General features: G+C 31.1%; 1 protein-coding gene across 1 annotated transcript; it reads left to right on the top strand.

Annotated features, from left to right (window-relative positions):
* The first annotated feature begins 1120 nt into the window (after positions 1 to 1120).
* Positions 1121 to 11182, top strand: LOC139855190 (WPP domain-associated protein). The gene is made up of 6 exons (XM_071844433.1): positions 1121 to 1253; positions 1544 to 3420; positions 3786 to 3912; positions 4709 to 4810; positions 5542 to 5605; positions 10960 to 11182. The coding sequence occupies exons 2-5, from the start codon at positions 1544 to 1546 to the stop codon at positions 5602 to 5604; spliced, it is 2169 nt and encodes a 722-aa protein (XP_071700534.1). The 5' UTR covers positions 1121 to 1253; the 3' UTR covers position 5605; positions 10960 to 11182.
* The last annotated feature ends 9274 nt before the right edge of the window (positions 11183 to 20456 follow it).

The raw sequence follows: 20456 nt of genomic DNA, 5'->3' as shown, positions 1-20456 counted from the left end.
ATACTCCGACAAAGTATTTATAGTATACACCCAATTATTGATGATATTTTAAGCAGTCTCAAAGGCACAAGTCGAGTATGAAGTAATATGTCCTATAACATTCTGTCAAATTTACAATGACCTGTTTTTTTATAGCTTTGTGTATTATAATGATAATAGTATCTATTATAGATGTCATTTTGACCCATACTATCGATTTGAGTGCTTTAAAATTAAAGATAAGTGTAAAGTGTAGCTAATGATTCAAATATGCAGAATTATAGTGCTCGGTAAAAACTTATTTAAATGAACGAATAGATACAACTTTCTTTGTGCAGCCATTGTGAAACTCTTTCAAGTAGATCTTTGAAGCTGGAATGTGAAAATTATAGAAAATCAATCGAAACACTAAGAAATATGTTTAGAGATTGTGATTCTTTTATTCTATCAATTGTGTGATATGTAACTAAATAAAATATACATATAGTTTTAAAATGTGTTACTCCACTACATCAGATTTCTATCAAGATCCCACCAATTCAGGACTATTACTCCACAATATAATGTTTCAACAGTGTTATATTTGAATTTTCTTACACTCTTCTACCTTATTTCAAGTTCAATATATCACTTATCAAATACCCCATAATTTGTAATAATTAATAATTAATCCTCAATAACTTAGCCCGATTCTACTTTATTATAACAAATTTTTTTAAAGAATCCCGCAAATTGCGGGTCTTTAACTAGTATAAATATATTTGAAGAATTGGAGGTGAAACATCCAAATGGATAGAAAGGTACATAACTAAACCAGAGGAACATATGAACAAAACAATCGAGTATAACTTTACCAATACAAACAAATTTTATATCTAGCATACACAATTGGTAGTTGTCGATAACTAAAGTTTCATCAACGAACCTAGACTTTTAACACTTCTTATATAAAGGACCTTTTATTTTAAATGAAAATGAATTTCTTGACACCAAACATGACAAGCTCTAAACAAAAAAGTAATAGTAACAAAATGTATAATATAAAAAGAACAAGGGCCTGCTATGCCTTTTCTCAATTCTTTATTCATTACCGTCCCGCTTCTCTCTCCTTAAAAAACAGAGCCTCCGAAATTTACTCCAATCCAAACAAACCCTAAATCCTAACTCACACTCAAACTCAAATATACATATAGCTCAATCCCCAAATTCATATCTAAACTTATATGTATTTTCAGCTATTTATATCTGCCGATTAATTTATCGCCTTACTCTCTGTAAGTCGTATTTGTTTCAATTTCATTATTTTGCAAATTTTTATTTTATTATTGCTATTTTCCACCTTTCGATTATATTATAAACGATTAGTTACTAATATTAATGATAATTAGGTTTTAGTAATAGTGATGTTAATCAATTTCATATAAATTTATGTTTTTTAGGTTCATTTACTTTTAAATAGTTAACAATTTGTGCCTGTTGACTTCAATTAGTCGTGTCCTGGTGTAATTATTAATTCGTGGACATTTAATAGGTATTAATTTTAATATTATTTGTTTATTGATAGATGGAGATTCATGATGTTTTAAAGGCTACAATGGCCTTTCATGGTAGTAATGGAGTTAATAATATAGAATCTAAAAACAATGATGAAAACATAAATGCTGAGTTGTTGGAAGATTTGGATACAATGATGGAAGAAGTCGATAACGGAATTCGAATATCGCGAATGGTGAGTGATTCGTTAATCAAAGGGATGGTTAGTGCTATTGAACAGGAAGCAGTTGAGAAAATTAAAGAAAAGGAATTGGAAATTGAAAACTTAAAGAAATTGTTGAGTAGGTCAAATGTCGAGGTTGATAAATTTGCCAGTGTGGAAGGTTTTTGTGCTAAAAGAGATGAAATAAAAGAGTCTGCTTTGAGTGAGTTTATGAAGATTCGTAAGCAGTTTAACACTGAAAGTTTCAGTGAGGGGTTTGATTTGAAAAAAAGCGTGGATAATATTGAATTGATGATGAATAATATGTCTAATTTGGTAGATACAGTGCTTGTGTTTAATAGAGCGTCAGTTACTAAATGCACACGTGATGAGTTTCAAGACACTGGAAGTCAAAATAGGATGTTGGCTGAGAAATTTAGTAACATTTCTGATTTAAGAAAAGATTTAGAGTCGCTAACGAAGTTATTACCGAGTAGTAATGATTCGGGGCATGTTTCTAATGGTTCTTTTGATGCTGATAATACTCATGGAAATGCGTTGAGAAGTCAACTGTCTTTGTCAAACGAGTCAAAACTTGGCGTTACAGATAGTTTTGATGCTAATTCATTAAAGCACATGAATAAGGACGAATTAGTGAAATTCTTCAATAACATGATATTAGAAATTAAGAGGGGACATGAGGCCGAGGTGCATCGATTGACTGATAACTATATTAGTTTAAAGGGGAAATATCTTAGTGAAAGGCGGTCTTTTGTCCCAAACAATAAGGATCTTGAGGTATTGAAAAAGAAGATTCCGGAAGTTGTTTCTAAATTGGATAACATTCTTTCTGAAAATGATGAGTTTATTAATAAGGGTGATCGTGTTGTTAGCCTTAACGCACTTTTAAGAGACAATCACCAACTTACAGACTCACTTGATGTTACCAAAGATGAACTTATAGAAGCTTCAGTTATGGAAGATGTGTACACGTGTTTTATGAAAGAGCTAAATTGCAAGATTTGTGACATAAATGAAGAATCAGAGCACAAGATTTTTGCAATGCAGGATATTTACGAGGTTCTACTGAAGAATACTAGCATATGTGCGATTGAAAATACATCTATGGAATCAAGTTTTATGCTTGAGTTGTTGGAGACTGTTTTTAAAGAAACGTTAACTGATGTACAACAAAAGTTTGAAACTTTAAGGAAGGAATGTCTAAAAACATGTGAAAATCTTGACTCTGTTCAGAAGAAAGTAACGGGAATGGAAGGTGAACTGATAACGAAAGGTAACGAGATAGAAAAGTTGATGAATGAAGTGATTTTGTTAAGAAACTTAGCAGAAGAAAAAGAAAAGTTAGCTAGAGACGAGCTTAACAATTTAAGAAAACAGGCAAGTTGGCAAGAAACGTTGATGTCGAAGACCAATAAGGAGCTCGATGAGATGAGCGACAAGTTGTCAAAAGCGCAAGAACAGCTTTTATCTGATAAAATGGAAATAAACTCGCTTAAACAGGAGCTTGAGGTGGCAAAGGAAGAGACAAAAGAGTTAAATAACTATAAGAACATGGTTCCTGATCTTTCTCAGAAGAACCAGAGTTTTATCTCTCGAATTGAAGCAAAAGAGAAAGAACATAAGAAGCAGATAGAAGCGGTTGTTGTTCTTATTGATGAATTATCAACAAAGTTTGCTGATTTTGAATGCAGGGTAATAGGGGGCATTATAAGTAATAGAACAAGGTATTCATTTAACTCGATCTTTCATATTCTTTCATACACACAAGTAAAGGAATTGGTTATTATAGTTGAAATCAAAAAATCAATAAACTTTTCTACTATCTATAAGATTGGCTAAAAAAGAATTGGGTCCAATGGCCTAAAGGGTGGTTGCAGAATGCAGACAACCTCCTAATTTTTTTGATTCAAAAGTTTAGATCTTTATCTAGAAAGTTTTGAATATTAACTGTTTATGGTCAGCTCAACACCCAACTTGCCACTTTTACATAAATTCTTGATATGAATGTTTTTTTACAAAGTGGATGAGATAAATCATAGTGGTGTTTTAATAAAGATGGCTGATTTAGTTGGATTTTGTAACTGCTCAGGTTGGAAAATTCGAGATCTCAATTAAGTTCTCTCATCAAGGCAACTAATGTACTTAAAAGCACTGGGATCATATACAAACAGAAGCTTGAAAGAAAATGTCATGATCTTCAAATGGCTGAGGATGAGGTAATGCTTAAGTTCTCTTTTGTGATGAATCATACATTTTTTACTTGATGCTGAAAGCACTTGCTCATTTCTGAATCAAAGTCTACTTGCACGTACTAGTCAAGATGCTATATCTGCATTTGTGCCTAAGTTACTGCCGTAAATAACACAATTATCAAAATAGAATTCTTTGTAGCATAACTTCGTTCATGCTGCCGAAGCTGCTAATCTCAGCTTCTGATAACCTTAATTCAACAATTTGATATTTTTTTGGTTCATCTTGTTAGGAACTGTTGTATGAGATGTTTGGAATTTGTTGATGCCAAACTAATCTAGGAAATATAATAAACATTGATTGCACAAGATTTATTTTTGTTAATTATTATTTTTTTTGTTTAGCCCCATACCCCACATACGTGGGATCCTGTATTGTTGTTTTTGTTGTAGATCTTTTTGTGTTTAGAAACAAGCTATTACTTCCCTTATTAGTGTGTATTTGATACTACGTATTTAGTATGTACAAGATTTTCAGAATTTACATAGTTTTTACTGTTTCAGTATAATATACATGAATATGAATATTAAGGTCCACGTCTGGATATATTTATAGTATGAATATGAAAATTCTACATTTCAATTAGTATACATCTCTCAACACCACTACATTTGAAATTAGATCATCAGTCATGCAAGTTGTAAGCTCGTGCTTCTTTAAGCTCTTGAATATAGAATATATATGTAATGTATTACTAACCAATTACTTTTGACATTGGAAGAATTTCTTTTGTGAAGTTGTTGACATTTGTCTTGGATCCAGGTTGATCTTTTGGGTGATGAAGTCGATACACTTTTAGGCCTTCTTGAAAAGATATATATCGCTTTGGATCATTACTCTCCAGTCTTGCAACATTACCCCGGGGTAAGACATGGGTCGTTACCTTTGCTGACTGTCTATTTTTCTACTTTGATTATACATTCAGTTACTTCAGTATCAGTATCAATATTATAGTTGTATCTGCTATTTGGAAAACAGAGGTCCAATGAACATATGGCTTATTGGAATTGGCATTGTACAATGTAGGGTGGGATATGCAATCCAATATCTTAAAATGGGTTGGTTCGGGGTATGTTTTATCTCTAACACGTCAAATAAAATAAGGATTGGGTAAAAATTAGAATGTGTAAACAGTCCGGTAAAGTGTATTGACAATGCATACAACCTCATGTATTCTTTCATTCAGAAAATAGATCATTGTTGAGGTTCTATAGTTTTTGTAATCATAGTTAAAACACAAGTTAATAATAAATTTTGAATTTTTTGGACAAAAGGCGTTTCGTGTCATTAGACCGTAACAAAAATTATACGTGTTGACTTCAGACCCATTAGCCATTGTGCCAGCCCAACCCAACTATCTTGCTAGCGCTTGTGCTAAGTAACAGGATGAAGATATCAGACCACACTACAAAGTAAAACAATAAATTCCAAATTTGTCTTTCAGTTTTAGTACCTTTGCTTACTATATTAATAAAAAAATGCTTAGTTGTAGGCTAATAATCAAAAACCTTGCTTTCAGTCTATCTTTATATCACTTCAACAGTTTATTCATTTCTTTCTTCTTATTTTATTTTCTTTTTAATTTTTTGTTGCAGGTTATTGAAATCCTGGAGCTAGTTAGGAGGGAATTAAGTGGTGAATCTTTAAAACCACATTGAGGTATCTTTTAGTTTCTTTTAAAGTTTTACAGGTCCACTGGTCTGCATTCGAACCAGCTGGTCTTTTTTTTTTCCGGACTACTTCTTGTTGGACCAATCTTGACATAAAGTAATAGTTAGAGGTTTATTTTGTGAAATTATATCTCAAATGGATTTGAGGAGGTGGAACGTGTGAACGGAGAACAAGTGGGCTAGCCGTCATAGTTTTCAATTTTGCTTCTTCCTTGACTATTCTAATTTATTCTAGATTTGATTATCCTAGATTATTCTAGACTTGATTATCCTAGATTATTCTAGACTTGCTTAATGGAGAAGGTTAATCAACTATAAATAGGGATGTAATAGGAAGATTGTAATAAGAGTTTTTCTATAATTGGAGAAGGATTTCCAATAAGTTATTGTTCTTAAATTTTACTATTCTGTCTTATAATCTGGTACCAAATTTCTTCAATTGGTATCAGAGCTAAGTTACAAAAGGGATCGTGTTGTTGATCAAAAGGACTAGATCAATCACCAGATTCTAAGACAGAAAAATACGAGCGCCGATCGAAGACCAGATTCATGGGGGATATTATCAATACCTCGGATGCAATCAAGGATACCAGCCATCTTACGTTCCAGTGCCCTATCCTAACTGCGACCAATTATCCCATCTGGTCGCTTAGGATCAAAGCGATTTTTAAGGCACATGGAATCTGGGAATCAATTGAACCTGGAACTGATGTCGATCAGAAAAAGGATAATGCTGCAATCGCTTATATGTATCAGTCTTTACCTGAAGACTTGATTCTTCAAGTTGCAGGTTGCACCCATGCAAAGGAAATCTGGGATGCAATCAAGACCCGTCACCTTGGAGTTGAACGAGTAATGGAGGCTAGGCTTCAAACTCTTAAAGCTGAATTTGAAGCAGCACGGATGAAAGATAACGAAAAAATTGATGATTTTGCAGCAAAACTTTCTGGAATTGCCTCAAAATCAGCTGCACTTGGAACCATCATTGAGGAAACCACGTTGGTGAGAAAAATATTAACTGCCATACCAGAAAAATTCTTAAATATGGCAGCCACTATCGAACAACTGATTGATCTCAAAACGGTGAAATTCCAAGAAGTTGTGGGTAGGCTAAAAGCTTACGAAGAACGAACCAGTCTAAAGACTACAAATAACAGCCATGACCAACTTCTGTTGTTCTATGAAGGATGGGACTCAAGAAAGAAAAGGGAAAACAGCTTTGGTCGAGGTCGAGGGAATGGCCAAGACACCCGGGGTAGGGGCCGAGGTCGTGGATAGTTTGGTGGTCGAGGAAGGGGTTCAGGCCGGGGACAAAACTTTTTTGCTGGTAGACAAACAACTGAAAACTTAACTAAAGATCGATCCAAGCTGCATTGTTTTCGATGTGATGCATTTGGACACTTCTCATCAGATTGTCCAACGCTAAAGAAAAGCGAACAAGCAAATTTGACTCAAGCTAGATCAACCGAACTACCAGTGGCTAATGATGATAGACCTGCACTATTGATGTCCGTAGCCAATCAAAGAAGCGAGAAGGAAGTAATTCATCTAAGTGAAAAGAAGGTTTTTTCAGCAAAGTATGAGTCACATGATGGTGGAGAAAACATGTGGTACTTAGATACTGGAGCAACAAACCACATGACAGGAAACAAAGGACTGTTTTCAAAACTTGATACGGATATTGGTGGTACAGTGAGATTTGGGGATAACTCGTGTGTAGATATAGAAGGAAGAGGATCTATTCTTTTAACATGTAAGAATGGTGAACAACGTTTGTTGACCGACATACTTTATATCCCATACTTAAAGACTAACATATTTAGTCTTGGGCAAGCTGAAGAAGGGGGTTGTGTAATCTTGATCAAACATGGTTTCTTGTATATGTTTGAGGTAGATGGATCGCTGCTAATGAAGGTTCAAAGGTCTCCTAATCGGCTGTATAAAATTAATCTCGAGGTTGGGACACCAATCTGTTTACATGTCAAGATTGATGATCCAGCATGGTTGTGGCATGCCCGTCTCGGTCATGTGAACTTTGATACAATAAAGCGGCTAGGGACCAACAATCTAGTTGATGGAGTGCCGGTTATTGATCACCCTACACAGATGTGCGAAGCATGTTTAGCAGGGAAACATTTACGACAAAGTTTTCCTGTTCAGACAACTTTTAGAGCCCAAAATCCACTGGAGCAGGTTTATGCAGATCTGTGCGGACCCATATCCCCTGCCAGCCAAGCTGGAAACAGGTACGTTCTGCTGATTGTTGATGATCATAGCAGGTTTATGTGTTCTTTCATGTTAAAAACCAAAGGAGAGGCATTTGAGCAATTCAAGAAATTCAAGGCGATTGCTGAAAATCAATATAGAAGGAAAATAAAGGTCCTTAGAACTGATCGGGGAGGAGAATTTACATCCAACGAGTTCAATCAGTATTGTGATTATGCTGGAATCACAAGACAGTTGACTGCACCTTACACGCCACAGCAGAATGGTATCGTTGAAAGGCGAAATCGAACAGTGATGAGCACAACAAGGAGTATTCTTTAAGCAATGGATATGCCACAAAGTTTTTGGGCTGAAGCAGTACGTCACTCGTTTTTATGTTCTAAACAGGTTGCCCACAAAGATTCTGAAAAATCAAACACCATATGAGGCTTTAAAAGGAAGAAGACCAAATCTTGATCATTTACGGGTGTTTGGATGTGTTGGATATGTGAAAGTACCCTCAGATCAAGTAAAAAAACTTGATGACAGAAGTATTCCTATGGTTTATTTAGGAACTGAACAGGAACTAAGGCACATCGTATGTATGATCCCGAGAAGATGAAAATAGTAATCAGTCGAGATGTGGAATTTGATGAAGCACGCAAATGGGATTAGCATTCCGGAGTAGAATACAATCAAGAACCTAATCACAAAGGAGAATTCGTGATACATATAAACCCCGGTGAAGTTGTCTCCGGCTGATCAAAATTCCGAAAATAGGCCTACTGAACCAGGCAGCCCAAGTAGCTCATATAGCCCACAAAGCAGCAACTCCTCAAGTCAAGGAAGATCGACCAATGAGGAAAGTATAACTCATTCTGATGTTAGCAGTCCTGAAACAACAGTAAAACAGCGAGGACCTATGATGTCTCGTCTCCCGACAGATACAGTCAATGAGTCAGATCCATCTATGGCAGAAGAGGAGACATATGATGATACACCACCACGAGGTTGGAAAAATCAAAATGATATATATGATCTTCTTCTTACTGAAGGAGAACCAACAAATTTCAGGGAAGCTACATGATATAAAGAATGGCAGCAAGCTATGGAAGGTGAAATAGCTTCCATTGAAAGGAATAATACTTGGGAGTTAATGGATCTACCCCAAGGACACCGACCTATTGGACTAAAATGGGTATACAAAATTAAAAAGGATGCAAAAGGAAATGTCACACGACATAAAGCACGGCTAGTTGCCAAAGGCTACATCCAGACACATGGTGTAGACTTTGACGAGGTATTCGCACCTGTAGCTAGACTTGAGACTGTTAGACTTATTCTAGCTTTGGCAGCCCAAAGAGGGTGGGATGTTCATCACCTAGATGTTAAAACAGCATTTCTACACGGTGACCTCAAGGAAGAAGTCTTTGTATCTCAACCAGAAGGTTTTGTGATAAAGGGGAAGGAACAAAAGGTGTACAGACTGTCAAAGGCTCTCCATGGCCTGAAGCAAGCCCCACTTGCTTGGAATACAAAATTAGATGGAGTTCTAAAGGAATATGGATTTCAAAGGTGTAAGCTTGAACAAGCTGTATACACAAAAAGAAGGCAAGAAGGATCACTTTTGGTAGAAATTTATGTTGATGATTTGATTATAACAGGTAATCCCAGAGAAAATTAAACAATTCAAAAGGCAAATGGAAGATAAATTCGAGATGAGTGATCTGGGCTTACTTTCTTATTATCTCGGACTCGAAGTAATACAAGGCATAGATGGAATAAAAATTCATCAATCAAGATATGCTAAAAGAATCTTAGAGGAAGCAGGAATGTGGGAGTGCAATTCCACCAAATATCCAATGGGACCAGGTCTGAAGTTGATGAAAGATGATGGCAGCAAATGTGTTGATGCAACTGAATACCGAAAAACAATTGGATGCCTTCGGTATTTAACTCATACACGGCCAGATCTTGCATACTCGGTGGGATATGCAAGTAGGTATGTGCAAACTCCTAAAATTACTCATCTTCAAGCTGTTAAGCAAATTCTCAGGTACTTGAAAGGTACAGTAGACCTGGGTATTCACTATCGAAGAAATGGTAGCAATAACCTACTTGGATTTAGCGACAGCAGCTTCTCGGTGGACCCAGATGATTGAAAGAGTACTACTGGATTAGTGTTCTACTTTGATGATGGACCAATTGCTTGGAATTCACAAAAACAACAAACGGTGGCCTTATCATCCTGCGAAGCAGAATTTATGGCTGCTACTGCAGCAGCTTGTCAAGCAATATGGTTAAGGGGACTCTTAGCTGAAATAACTGGAAGAAAAAAAGAACAAGTTGTGATCAAAGTTCATAATAAGTCAGCAATATCATTGATGAAAAATCCGGTATTTCATGGAAGAAGTAAGCATATCGACACACGGTATCATTTCATATCGAGAGTGTGTTGAAAACGAGAAGATTAAAGTTGAACACATCAGTGGGGATCAACAACGGGCTGATATTCTTACAAAAGCATTGCCGAAGATAAAGTTTGCTGAAATGAGAGAGATTCTTGGGGTTCAAAGGATTGAAGACTCAAAGAAATAAATGATGACTCAAGGTCAAGATTTGGGGGGTGATTGTTGGACCAATCTTGACATAAAGTAATAGTTAGAGGTTTATTTTGTGAAATTATATATCAAATGGATTTGAGGAGGTGGAACGTGTGAACGGAGAACAAGTGGGCTAGCCGTCATAGTTTTCAATTTTGCTTCTTCCTTGACTATTCTAATTTATTCTAGATTTGATTATCGTAGATTATTCCAGACTTGATTATCCTAGATTATTCTAGACTGGAGAAGGTTAATCAACTATAAATAGGGATGTAATAGGAAGATTGTAATAAGAGTTTTTCTATAATTGGAGAAGGATTTCCAATAAGTTCTTGTTCTTAAATTTTACTATTCTGTCTTATAATCTGGTACCAAATTTATTCACTTCTCGATTTGTTCGTGTCATTATGGGTTATATGTGATCTCAAACATTTTGAATGTGTCAAGAAAAGCCATTTACCTAAATATAAATGTCTCAGTATTTTGATATATGTTGGAATTAAAAGATGCTGTAATGTTGATTTTGTACGAACAGGTTCACCCGTTTTTTTTTTGCGAGAGACGTGTAACTTTTTGGAGCAAACATCAGTTGGAGAAGATAGATGCATAAGATGCACATTGTCAATTCATGTGACAATAGCTTTAGAAATAGTTCAGTATGTGATTATGCATTTTTTGCCCTTAGACCCAGGAGTACATCACACATCTTTCTGTTACATTTCTGTTCACCTTTTCATAGGATCGATCTGTTCATGGTTTTTTTTTTTTTTTGTAGATATACAATTATACAATTGTACAACTTCTAATTTTATGAGTTTGGAGGCTTGACCTTGAACTTTTGGTGCTTAGAAGCGTTCAAATCTGATTAAAAAATGCTTCGTTGTACAACTATAATATTTTTTTTATTCGTGCAAAAAGTTAATGATGTAATTTTACATTATTTATATTGTTCATTCAAAATGATTATAAACATGTTGATTTTATTCATAATATTTGAATCATTCGGTTTCTAATCATTCAGTTTTATCAAACGCATCATTAGTGTTTGTATGACATTCTCAATTTTGTATGTAATTTTGTTTTTAAAAGTTTCATTAACTTTGAGGGTATGAGTTCGAGTTCCATTGTAAACAAAATAAATGTGTGTTTGCCATTCCAAATTAATATTTATATATGCTACATACCCGAGCACTGTGTCTCGTAGCTATATTCTGAGATTAAACTAGTGTATACATGTGACCTCGCATAATTTAATTTTACCCATAAAGCGTTGTGTTCAATTTTGAATTGCCACCACCGCTTATCCAATAAAGCTATGTTTTTTGATAATAAAGAACCAATTGCAAATTCACCTTTATTATATGGAATTAACATACGATCCCATTTAACCCATTTAAGTTTTTTAACCCACCCGAAACCCCCCCAAAAGAAATTAGAACGAAAGGATTCTATGGATTTGATTAAACGTGTTGGAGCACGAAATAATGAAAAGAAGTAGATGGGCAAACTATTAAGTACCGATTTAACAAGCGTTAATATACCACCGAATGACAAAGACTTGGCTTTTCAATCCGAGAATATTTTCTTGAATTTATTAATTACATGTTACCATGTACATAATACATCCAATATGCGTTCGACTTATTATCTACCTCACCCTTTGGGATGCGCATACCAAATATCTTAGTTTTATGGTAGTTGAATTTAAGGCCGGATAGGTCTTCAAAGCATTTTAAAAGCTTCATCTTATTAGAAATGTTGCGTCACGACAGTTCGCCAAAAAAATGGTGTCATCAGCATACTCTAGGTGAAAAATCATCATATTGTCTTTGCCAATATTCAATAAATAAAATAATTATATATAAAAAAACTTTGAACTAGGTAAATGTATCTTAAAGTATCTTACAGGTTTATACATTAGCCAAATGCTAGATATAATATAGAAAAAAATATTCTATCAAGTGATAATAATATAATTGTATGTATTAAAAAATATATATTTAAGCTTATTATTTATTTATATAAAATAATGTTTAATTAATAAAATTATGTAATTGGGCCAGGTAGGGCTTAGTGACGTAAAAAAGCAGTACGGAAAGATAGGCGGAGCGTTGTTTTAGGAGATGCCGAAATCCGAATAAAACTCCTATATTTATACTCCGTATTAATTGTACAATATTTTTATTCAATAAATAAAATAAAATTAGTTCTATTCTATTTCAAGATCTTGACACATTACTTTTTTATTCATGTACACTTTTGTTTCACAAAATTAAAGTTATGTTTTTTGTGACAACCCGGAAATTTCCGATCAAATTTAAACTTTATCTTTATATTTTTTTATACGATAAACAAGGCTTGTTAAGTTGAATCTCAAGAATTTTAAACTATGTTCATACATTCATTTAACCTCGACCAAATTCCGACGATTCACGAACCATTATATAAATGGATATGATTATATATATATATATATATATATATATATATATATATATATATATATATATATATATATATATATATATATATATATATATATTATAACTTGAGAATATTGACAAAGTATTAAACGTATAATACTTTACATGAACGTATTTGTTATCAATGGAATTAGAAGATAATATCAAATGATTGAGTTATCTGTTAAATTGTGATATTATGATAAGTCTTTGTGGTGAGGTCCACGTTGATTTGTGAAATCTGTTCTTTTTAACGATATTCAGAATATTTGGTAAGGTGATTTACAAGTGAGAACAAAGGTGGCAGATAACGATAGTTAGACAAAAGTTAGTGGAGAGTTGAATTTCATAATATTCGATTGATTTAGTTTCAAACGTGCGGAAACGTTTTTCGATTCAGTAAAATATAATTATTAAAATGCTTTGTTTAAATAACATAGTTGGAATATATATAATATGTTGAAAGATCTTTTATTAGAACTAAATATATAAATAACTCGCAACGTGTATTTAAAACATGTTTATGAATATTGAATATATATATGATTTCGAATTAATTAAGCAAACGATAGTAACACTCGCTTAGTGATTCGATTGATATTTAGATATGTTAATTAGTACGTTTAAAAAATTAAAATAAACGTTAGTGCATAATTGAACTATATCTAGTTAAGTTTTTCTTAAAAAGGAAAACGTTATATGACATAATGATTTCTATTATGTAAACGATCTAAATTATACTTTGAAATATAATTAGTATTTGAAAAACTAAATATTATATTATTAAATAAATAATTCTAATATATATAAATTAATATTTCTAAATGAATATGTATGTAAATGTGTATATATATATTTTACAAAATGATTACATATAATATTAATTTTAATATATAAACGTTTTGATTTAAAAATACTATTTTTTATATATGTATATATTTCGAAACGACAATTTAAAGAAGCAAATGACCAAAACACTAAAATGAATAAGTTACACTTTGAGTGGGATTGTTTTTCATTGATTTGAGTCTTGTTATGTATAAAGGTACACTATACGAAACATAAAGTATCAGTTTTCTAAGTGTACGAAACTTCGTTTGAAAAAACCGGAACCGAGTCATAAATCTTTTTCCAACGTACGTCTCAGTGGAAATAATTTTACAAGTTAACTATGCACGTAAATTGATCAAACCAAAATCGTTACGTGTAAATGGATTTCGGGTTTGAGTGCTTAATTTGGAAAAAAGAGTAGGTTAATTGTTTTAACTCCAATAATTGTGCAAACCCCGATTTGGAATCTGGATTCCAAGGGCGTAAAACAACCAATTGAATTAACCTTATTCGATCGGAATCGAATAAGTTAATATCTTAGCGTGGATTAACTCGGATGGTGATCGGAGCACCGATCGGAATTAAATTAACGACTGGAGTGACGTTGTCGCCATTGATTTTGGCAGAGTAACGTTTATGTGACGACCCGGAAATTTTTGACCAAATTTAAACTTGATCTTAATATGATTTCGATACGATAAGCAAAGTCTGTAATGTTGAATCTCGAAAATTTTGAACTGTTTTCATATATTCATTTGGCCTTTGACTATTCCCAACGATTCACGAACCATTGTTGTAAATTGAAGATAAGTATATATATAATAGTGTGAAATAATAAAATACAAATTTAATCATTAGCATTAAAAATGTAAAAAAAAAAAATTATAGAATGGTTAAGTTGATATTAGAATGAATATATATATATATATATATATATATATATATATATATATATATATATATATATATATATATATATATATATATATATATATATATATATATATATATATATATGAATGATTCTATACAATTAATAATATATATATATATATATTGTATTATATATAAATATAAATATTAAATATTCAATTATGTTATTTTATATGATATAAGTATTACATAATTAATAAATCATAATATTAATATATTAAATGTAAATACAAGTTTAATTATAATTGTTCTTCATTATTATTAATATTGATAAACAGTATTATTAAAATTATTAAAAATTATTATATACATTTGATTTGTTATATTATTACTAATATTATTGTTATCATTACTAATAACATTATTATTATAGGTAGTAATAAAATTATAATCTTGGTTATTATTATGACATTATTATTATTATTATTTCTATTTTCTATTATTATTATTATTATTATTATTATTATTATTATTATTATTATTATTATTATTATTATTATTATTATTATTATTATTATTACTACTTTTATTATCATTTATAATATTAAGTGTAATATTAATACAATTATGTAAAAGATTAATTATAAAATATAATTACTGAAATATATACATACGGTTATATATATACCTATATATATACAGATTACTAATATATATAAGAACAGATCGATATATATATATATATATATATATATATATATATATATATATATATATATATATATATATATACACACATAAAAACGGATGTATAAATACATATATATTCAGTAACAAACAAAGATAAATACAATTTTCGTTTCAAGTCGCTATCTTCTCTGTTAAATCTATCTAACTAATTAAATTATACGAATCCAATCACAGACATCATCCAAAAACAGTTAGCAATCGATATCACTTTTTATATTTTCAATTATTTATTTTCTGTACGTTGATAAAATCCTTTCGACTGAATTATCACTAGAAAACAATGCCCTATCGAATCTGGTTGCTGTTTAATATCATTTGTACTCTATAAATCATTACTACATTTCAAAACATAAATTAAAAACAAAAATAACGATATTAAAGCTCGACACCCTATGTTCTTGACCAAGAACATCAAAAGCGTGATTTCGAAATTAATTTCAAAATCTATTACTGCAGAGTTGATAGAAATCTTTCGTTTAAACTATCTGCAAAGCTCCAAGGTTCAATTTTTCATATCGAGTTTTAATTTTAAAGTCAAAGTGTAATTCTAAAAAGTCAAAGAATTTGTTCTTCGTTAAATTCAAGTTCGTTTCTAAGTTTTAAGTTAAATTTATGATCGAGAAAGTTTATATGAATGGATTAAAACCTTTTTCATGTTATGGTCAGAGTCTGAAACGTTCTAAAATCTTGAAATTGAATTCGAGTTTATAGTTGTTCTTCAGGTACAATAACATCTATTTCTTTTCTTTTATTTTCTGTTTTAATTAATTTGATTACTTACGACTGATGTTCTTGCTTCAAGTAAATGTTATAAAATATGTTAATTCATTATCGAATTGGGATTGAACCCTGGTCGACTAGTTTCAATGGAAGGAGATGAAGAATAGGGGAAACATATTAGGATGGTCTAAATATATTACGGGGTAGATTCAATCAGAAAAACGTACAACAGCTCCATGGTTTGGGTTTGTGTTGGGTTAGCGTGAGGTCTCGGGTTCGAGCCCGGTCCAGAGCACATCTTTTTAGAAAAAGCTTTAAGAGGGGTATACACTCTAATCTTATTTTTTATAATTATTATTATTATTGTCATTATTATTATTGTTATAATTATAATTATTATCAATTGTATTATCATTAATTTGATTATTATCATTATTAATAGTATTATTAGTATTATAATATTTATTATTATTATCATTTAGTTTTTTTTATTAACTAATATCATTAAGTATTAATATTATTATTATTATTAATATTAACATTATTATGATTATTAGGAATATTATTAAGTGTTATAAATATATAGATTAAAAATTTTGAATAATATTATTTTGTCATTTGTAATATCATTATTAGAATTAACATAAGTATTATCACTAATTGTATTATTGTTACTGTTATTATTATTATTATTATTATTATTATTATTATTATTATTATTATTATTATTAACATAAGTACTATTATTATTAATATTATCATTATCATTATTAGTAGTGTTATTATTAAAAATTATTATTATTACAACTATATTATTATTAAAAGAATCATTAATAATAATACTATCATTTTATCATTTGTATATATAGATATTAGTATTATTATCTTTAATTTAGTAGTATTACAATTATTAATTTTATAAACAAAAGAGATTTATATATCAAAAGTATATTACATACTATATTTTTATATGAAATATTTTTAACTATAATAAAAACTAAATTACATATAGGGTATAAAATTATTTTAAAGTATTATAAGTAATAATATAAACACATATATAAATATAAATATTAAATTTAATATATTATATATACATAACAAAAAGTTACCATTTAAAAAAATATATATATTATAATAAATATATATACAACTTTGTTCGATTACAATTATATGTGTTAATATATATACAAATGATATAGGTTCATGAATCTGAGGCCAACCCTGCATTGTTCAGTATCGTCGTATGAATATTTTTACTACAAAATATCATATTGTGAGTTTCATTACTCCCTTTTTATATATATTTTTGGGACTGAGAATACATGCGCTGATTTTACTAATGTTTTACAAAATAGACACAAGTGATCAAAAACTACATTCTATGGCTGGATTATGAATATTGAATATCACCCCTTTTTAGCTTGGTAACCTAATAATTAGGAAACGGGTATGGCCCCTAATTGACGCGAATCTTAAAGATAGATCTATGGACCTCGACAAGTCCTATCCGGGGTACGGATGCTTTAGTACTTTGAGATTATTATTATTATACAGACGAGAGGTTCTATTTGGGGATATTCTATGCATTAAAGTTAAGTTGGTTATCAAGCGTTCACCATATGGATGATTTTTAATTCGCGAGTTACGCGTGTTATTTTGTACTCGGGTTACGTGTACAATTAAATATATGAAATCTTGTGGTCTATTAAAATAATGGAAATGAATGTTTATGTTAAACTAATGAACTCACCAACCTTTTTGGTTAACACTTGAAAGCATGTTTATTCTTAGGTTTGAAAGAAATCTCCCGCTGTGCATTTGCTCATTTAGAGATATTACTTGGAGTCATTCATGACATATTTCAAAAGATGTTGCATTCGAGTCGTTGAGTTCAACAAGATTACTATTAAGTCATTTATAGTTTGGATATATTATGAAAGAGTATGAATGCCTGTCAACTTTCGATGTAATAAAAGTTTGTCTTTTAAAACGAATGCAATGTTTGTAAAATGTAACATATAGAGGTCAAATACCTCGTAATGTAATCATATGTTATTGTATTCGTTCTTATGGATTAGGACGGGTCTTTACAGTTTAGTCATCCAGTGTTCTTCAAATGAAGGATTTCACTTGTGTATTTATAGATGTTATGGAGGGAATGATGACGTGGCACATGTCCCTTTCATGGTCGTAACAAACTTTGTCAATCCCGAGGGGTGACGTGGCACCAGTCCCTTTTATGGGGAATAACAGATCCTAATGAATTTCTGATGTTAAGCGAGGTGTATATAAAATAGTTATTATTTTACTAGGAAAATACTATTAAATACGATACAATTTTACACAAGATATTTATTTTATTTTTAGAATGGATATACTTAAACCTTGCTACAACACTTATAGGCAGTGTACCTAATCGTACAGTAGTGTAGTTTTTAGTAAGTCCGGTTCGTTCCATAGGGAAATCTTTAAACAAAGCTCAACGCTATATTAGTTTACTTTTATAAAAATACAAATATATATATAAGTAATATTATTATTATAAAGGGGGGTTTTTACCGTTTAATGACCGGTTTGTCGATTTTAAAACTTTAGTCGCAGTTAAAACCTAATGTAAAATATAAAATAAATAAAAGACGTAATTTAAAGCGTAAAGTAAATAACGATAATGAAATTGCGAATAATAAAAGTGCGATTAAATAACAATAAATAAAAGTGCGATAATTAGAAGTGCAATTAAATATAAAATAAAGGAAATTAAATATGAAATAAAAGAATTATGCTTATTTAAACTTCCGTAATCATGATGTTTGACGTGTTGATTTTAGTTTTATGCCCATGGGTTAATTGTCCTTTGTCCTGGATTATTTAATATGTCCGTCTGGTTTTTGTCCATAACAGTCCATCAGTCATAAATATAAATTGCAAGTGTCCTTGTCAAATTATTATTATACCCGAAGATAAATATTCCAACTAATTGGGGATTCGAATTGTAACAAGGTTTTAATACTTTGTTTAATGAATACACCAGGTTATCGACTGCGTGTAAACCAAGGTTTTACTACTTTGTTAACAATTACACCAATTACCCTTGAATGTAATTTCACCCCTGTTTTAATTATTCTAGTGGCTATTAATCCATTCCCGTTTCCGGTTAAATGAACGATTATTCGTACATATAAATATCCCGCCCATCGTGTCCGATCGAGTGTATATGGTAATTTATAGGGACGCCCAATTGTAAATCTTTATATTAACATTAACAAACTTTCATTTAGTTAAACAAATATAAAGCCCATTAATAGCCCATAGTCTAATTTCCACAAGTGTCGTTCTTTTGTCCAAACCCCAATTATGGTACAAAGCCCAATTACCTAATTTTAGTAATTAGCCCAACATCATGATTACTTCGTTTTAAATAAGCATAATAATAACTTAGCTACGAGACATTAATATAAAAAGGTTGAACATAACTTACAATGATTAAAAATAGCGTAGCGTTACACGGACAGAATTTCGACTTACACCCTTACAACATTCGCTAACATACCCTTATTATTAGGATTTAAAATTAAAATTAAAATTAAAATATAAATTATATATATATATATTACGTATATATTGAGAGAGATATAGAAATAGAATATGAAATTTGATCAGAATTCGGTTTGCTTTATAGCCAGAGTTGAATTTTGGGGCTCCGCGACTCGCGGCAAAATCCCCTTCAAACTCCGCGAGTCGCGGAGATAGTATTTACAGCTCAGTCCTTGGAGTTTTCTCTGCCGACGGTTTTATATATATAAATATAATATATATATATAATTAATATAATTAATTATATATTATATTATATTTATATACATAGTTAACTTGTAATTTTTAGTCCGTTGCGTCGAGCGTTAAGAGTTGACTCTGGTCCCGGTTCCGGATTTTCGAACGTCCTTGCGTACAATTTTATATTTTGTACTTTGCGTTTTGAATCTTGTACTCTTGTAATTTCGAGACGTTTCTTATCAATAATTGGAACCTTTTTGATTGTCTTTTGTACTTTTGAGCTTTTTGGTCGTTTGCGTCTTCAATTCGTCGAATCTGTCTTTTGTCTTCACCTTTTATTATTTAAACGAATATCACTTGTAAATAGAACAATTGCAACTAAAAGCTTGTCTTTCTTGAGGAATAATGCTATGAAATATATGTTCGTTTTTAGCATTATCAAATATTCCCACACTTGAGCGTTGCTTGTCCTCAAGCAATATTGTCTTGAAATACTAGAATCACTTCTTTATTCTTCACACTTTGTACATCAGTGATTTCTATACGGCGGTATAAACAATGGTAGTAACGATATGGTTTACAGTCCCACATGACTATAAAAATTTAGATCCATTAAGGA

Source organism: Rutidosis leptorrhynchoides, chromosome 6, assembly GCF_046630445.1.
Source record: "Rutidosis leptorrhynchoides isolate AG116_Rl617_1_P2 chromosome 6, CSIRO_AGI_Rlap_v1, whole genome shotgun sequence".
Classification (NCBI taxonomy): domain Eukaryota; kingdom Viridiplantae; phylum Streptophyta; class Magnoliopsida; order Asterales; family Asteraceae; genus Rutidosis; species Rutidosis leptorrhynchoides.
Note: the sequence above shows the minus strand (reverse complement) of the source record. Positions and strands in the feature narration are given on the sequence as shown.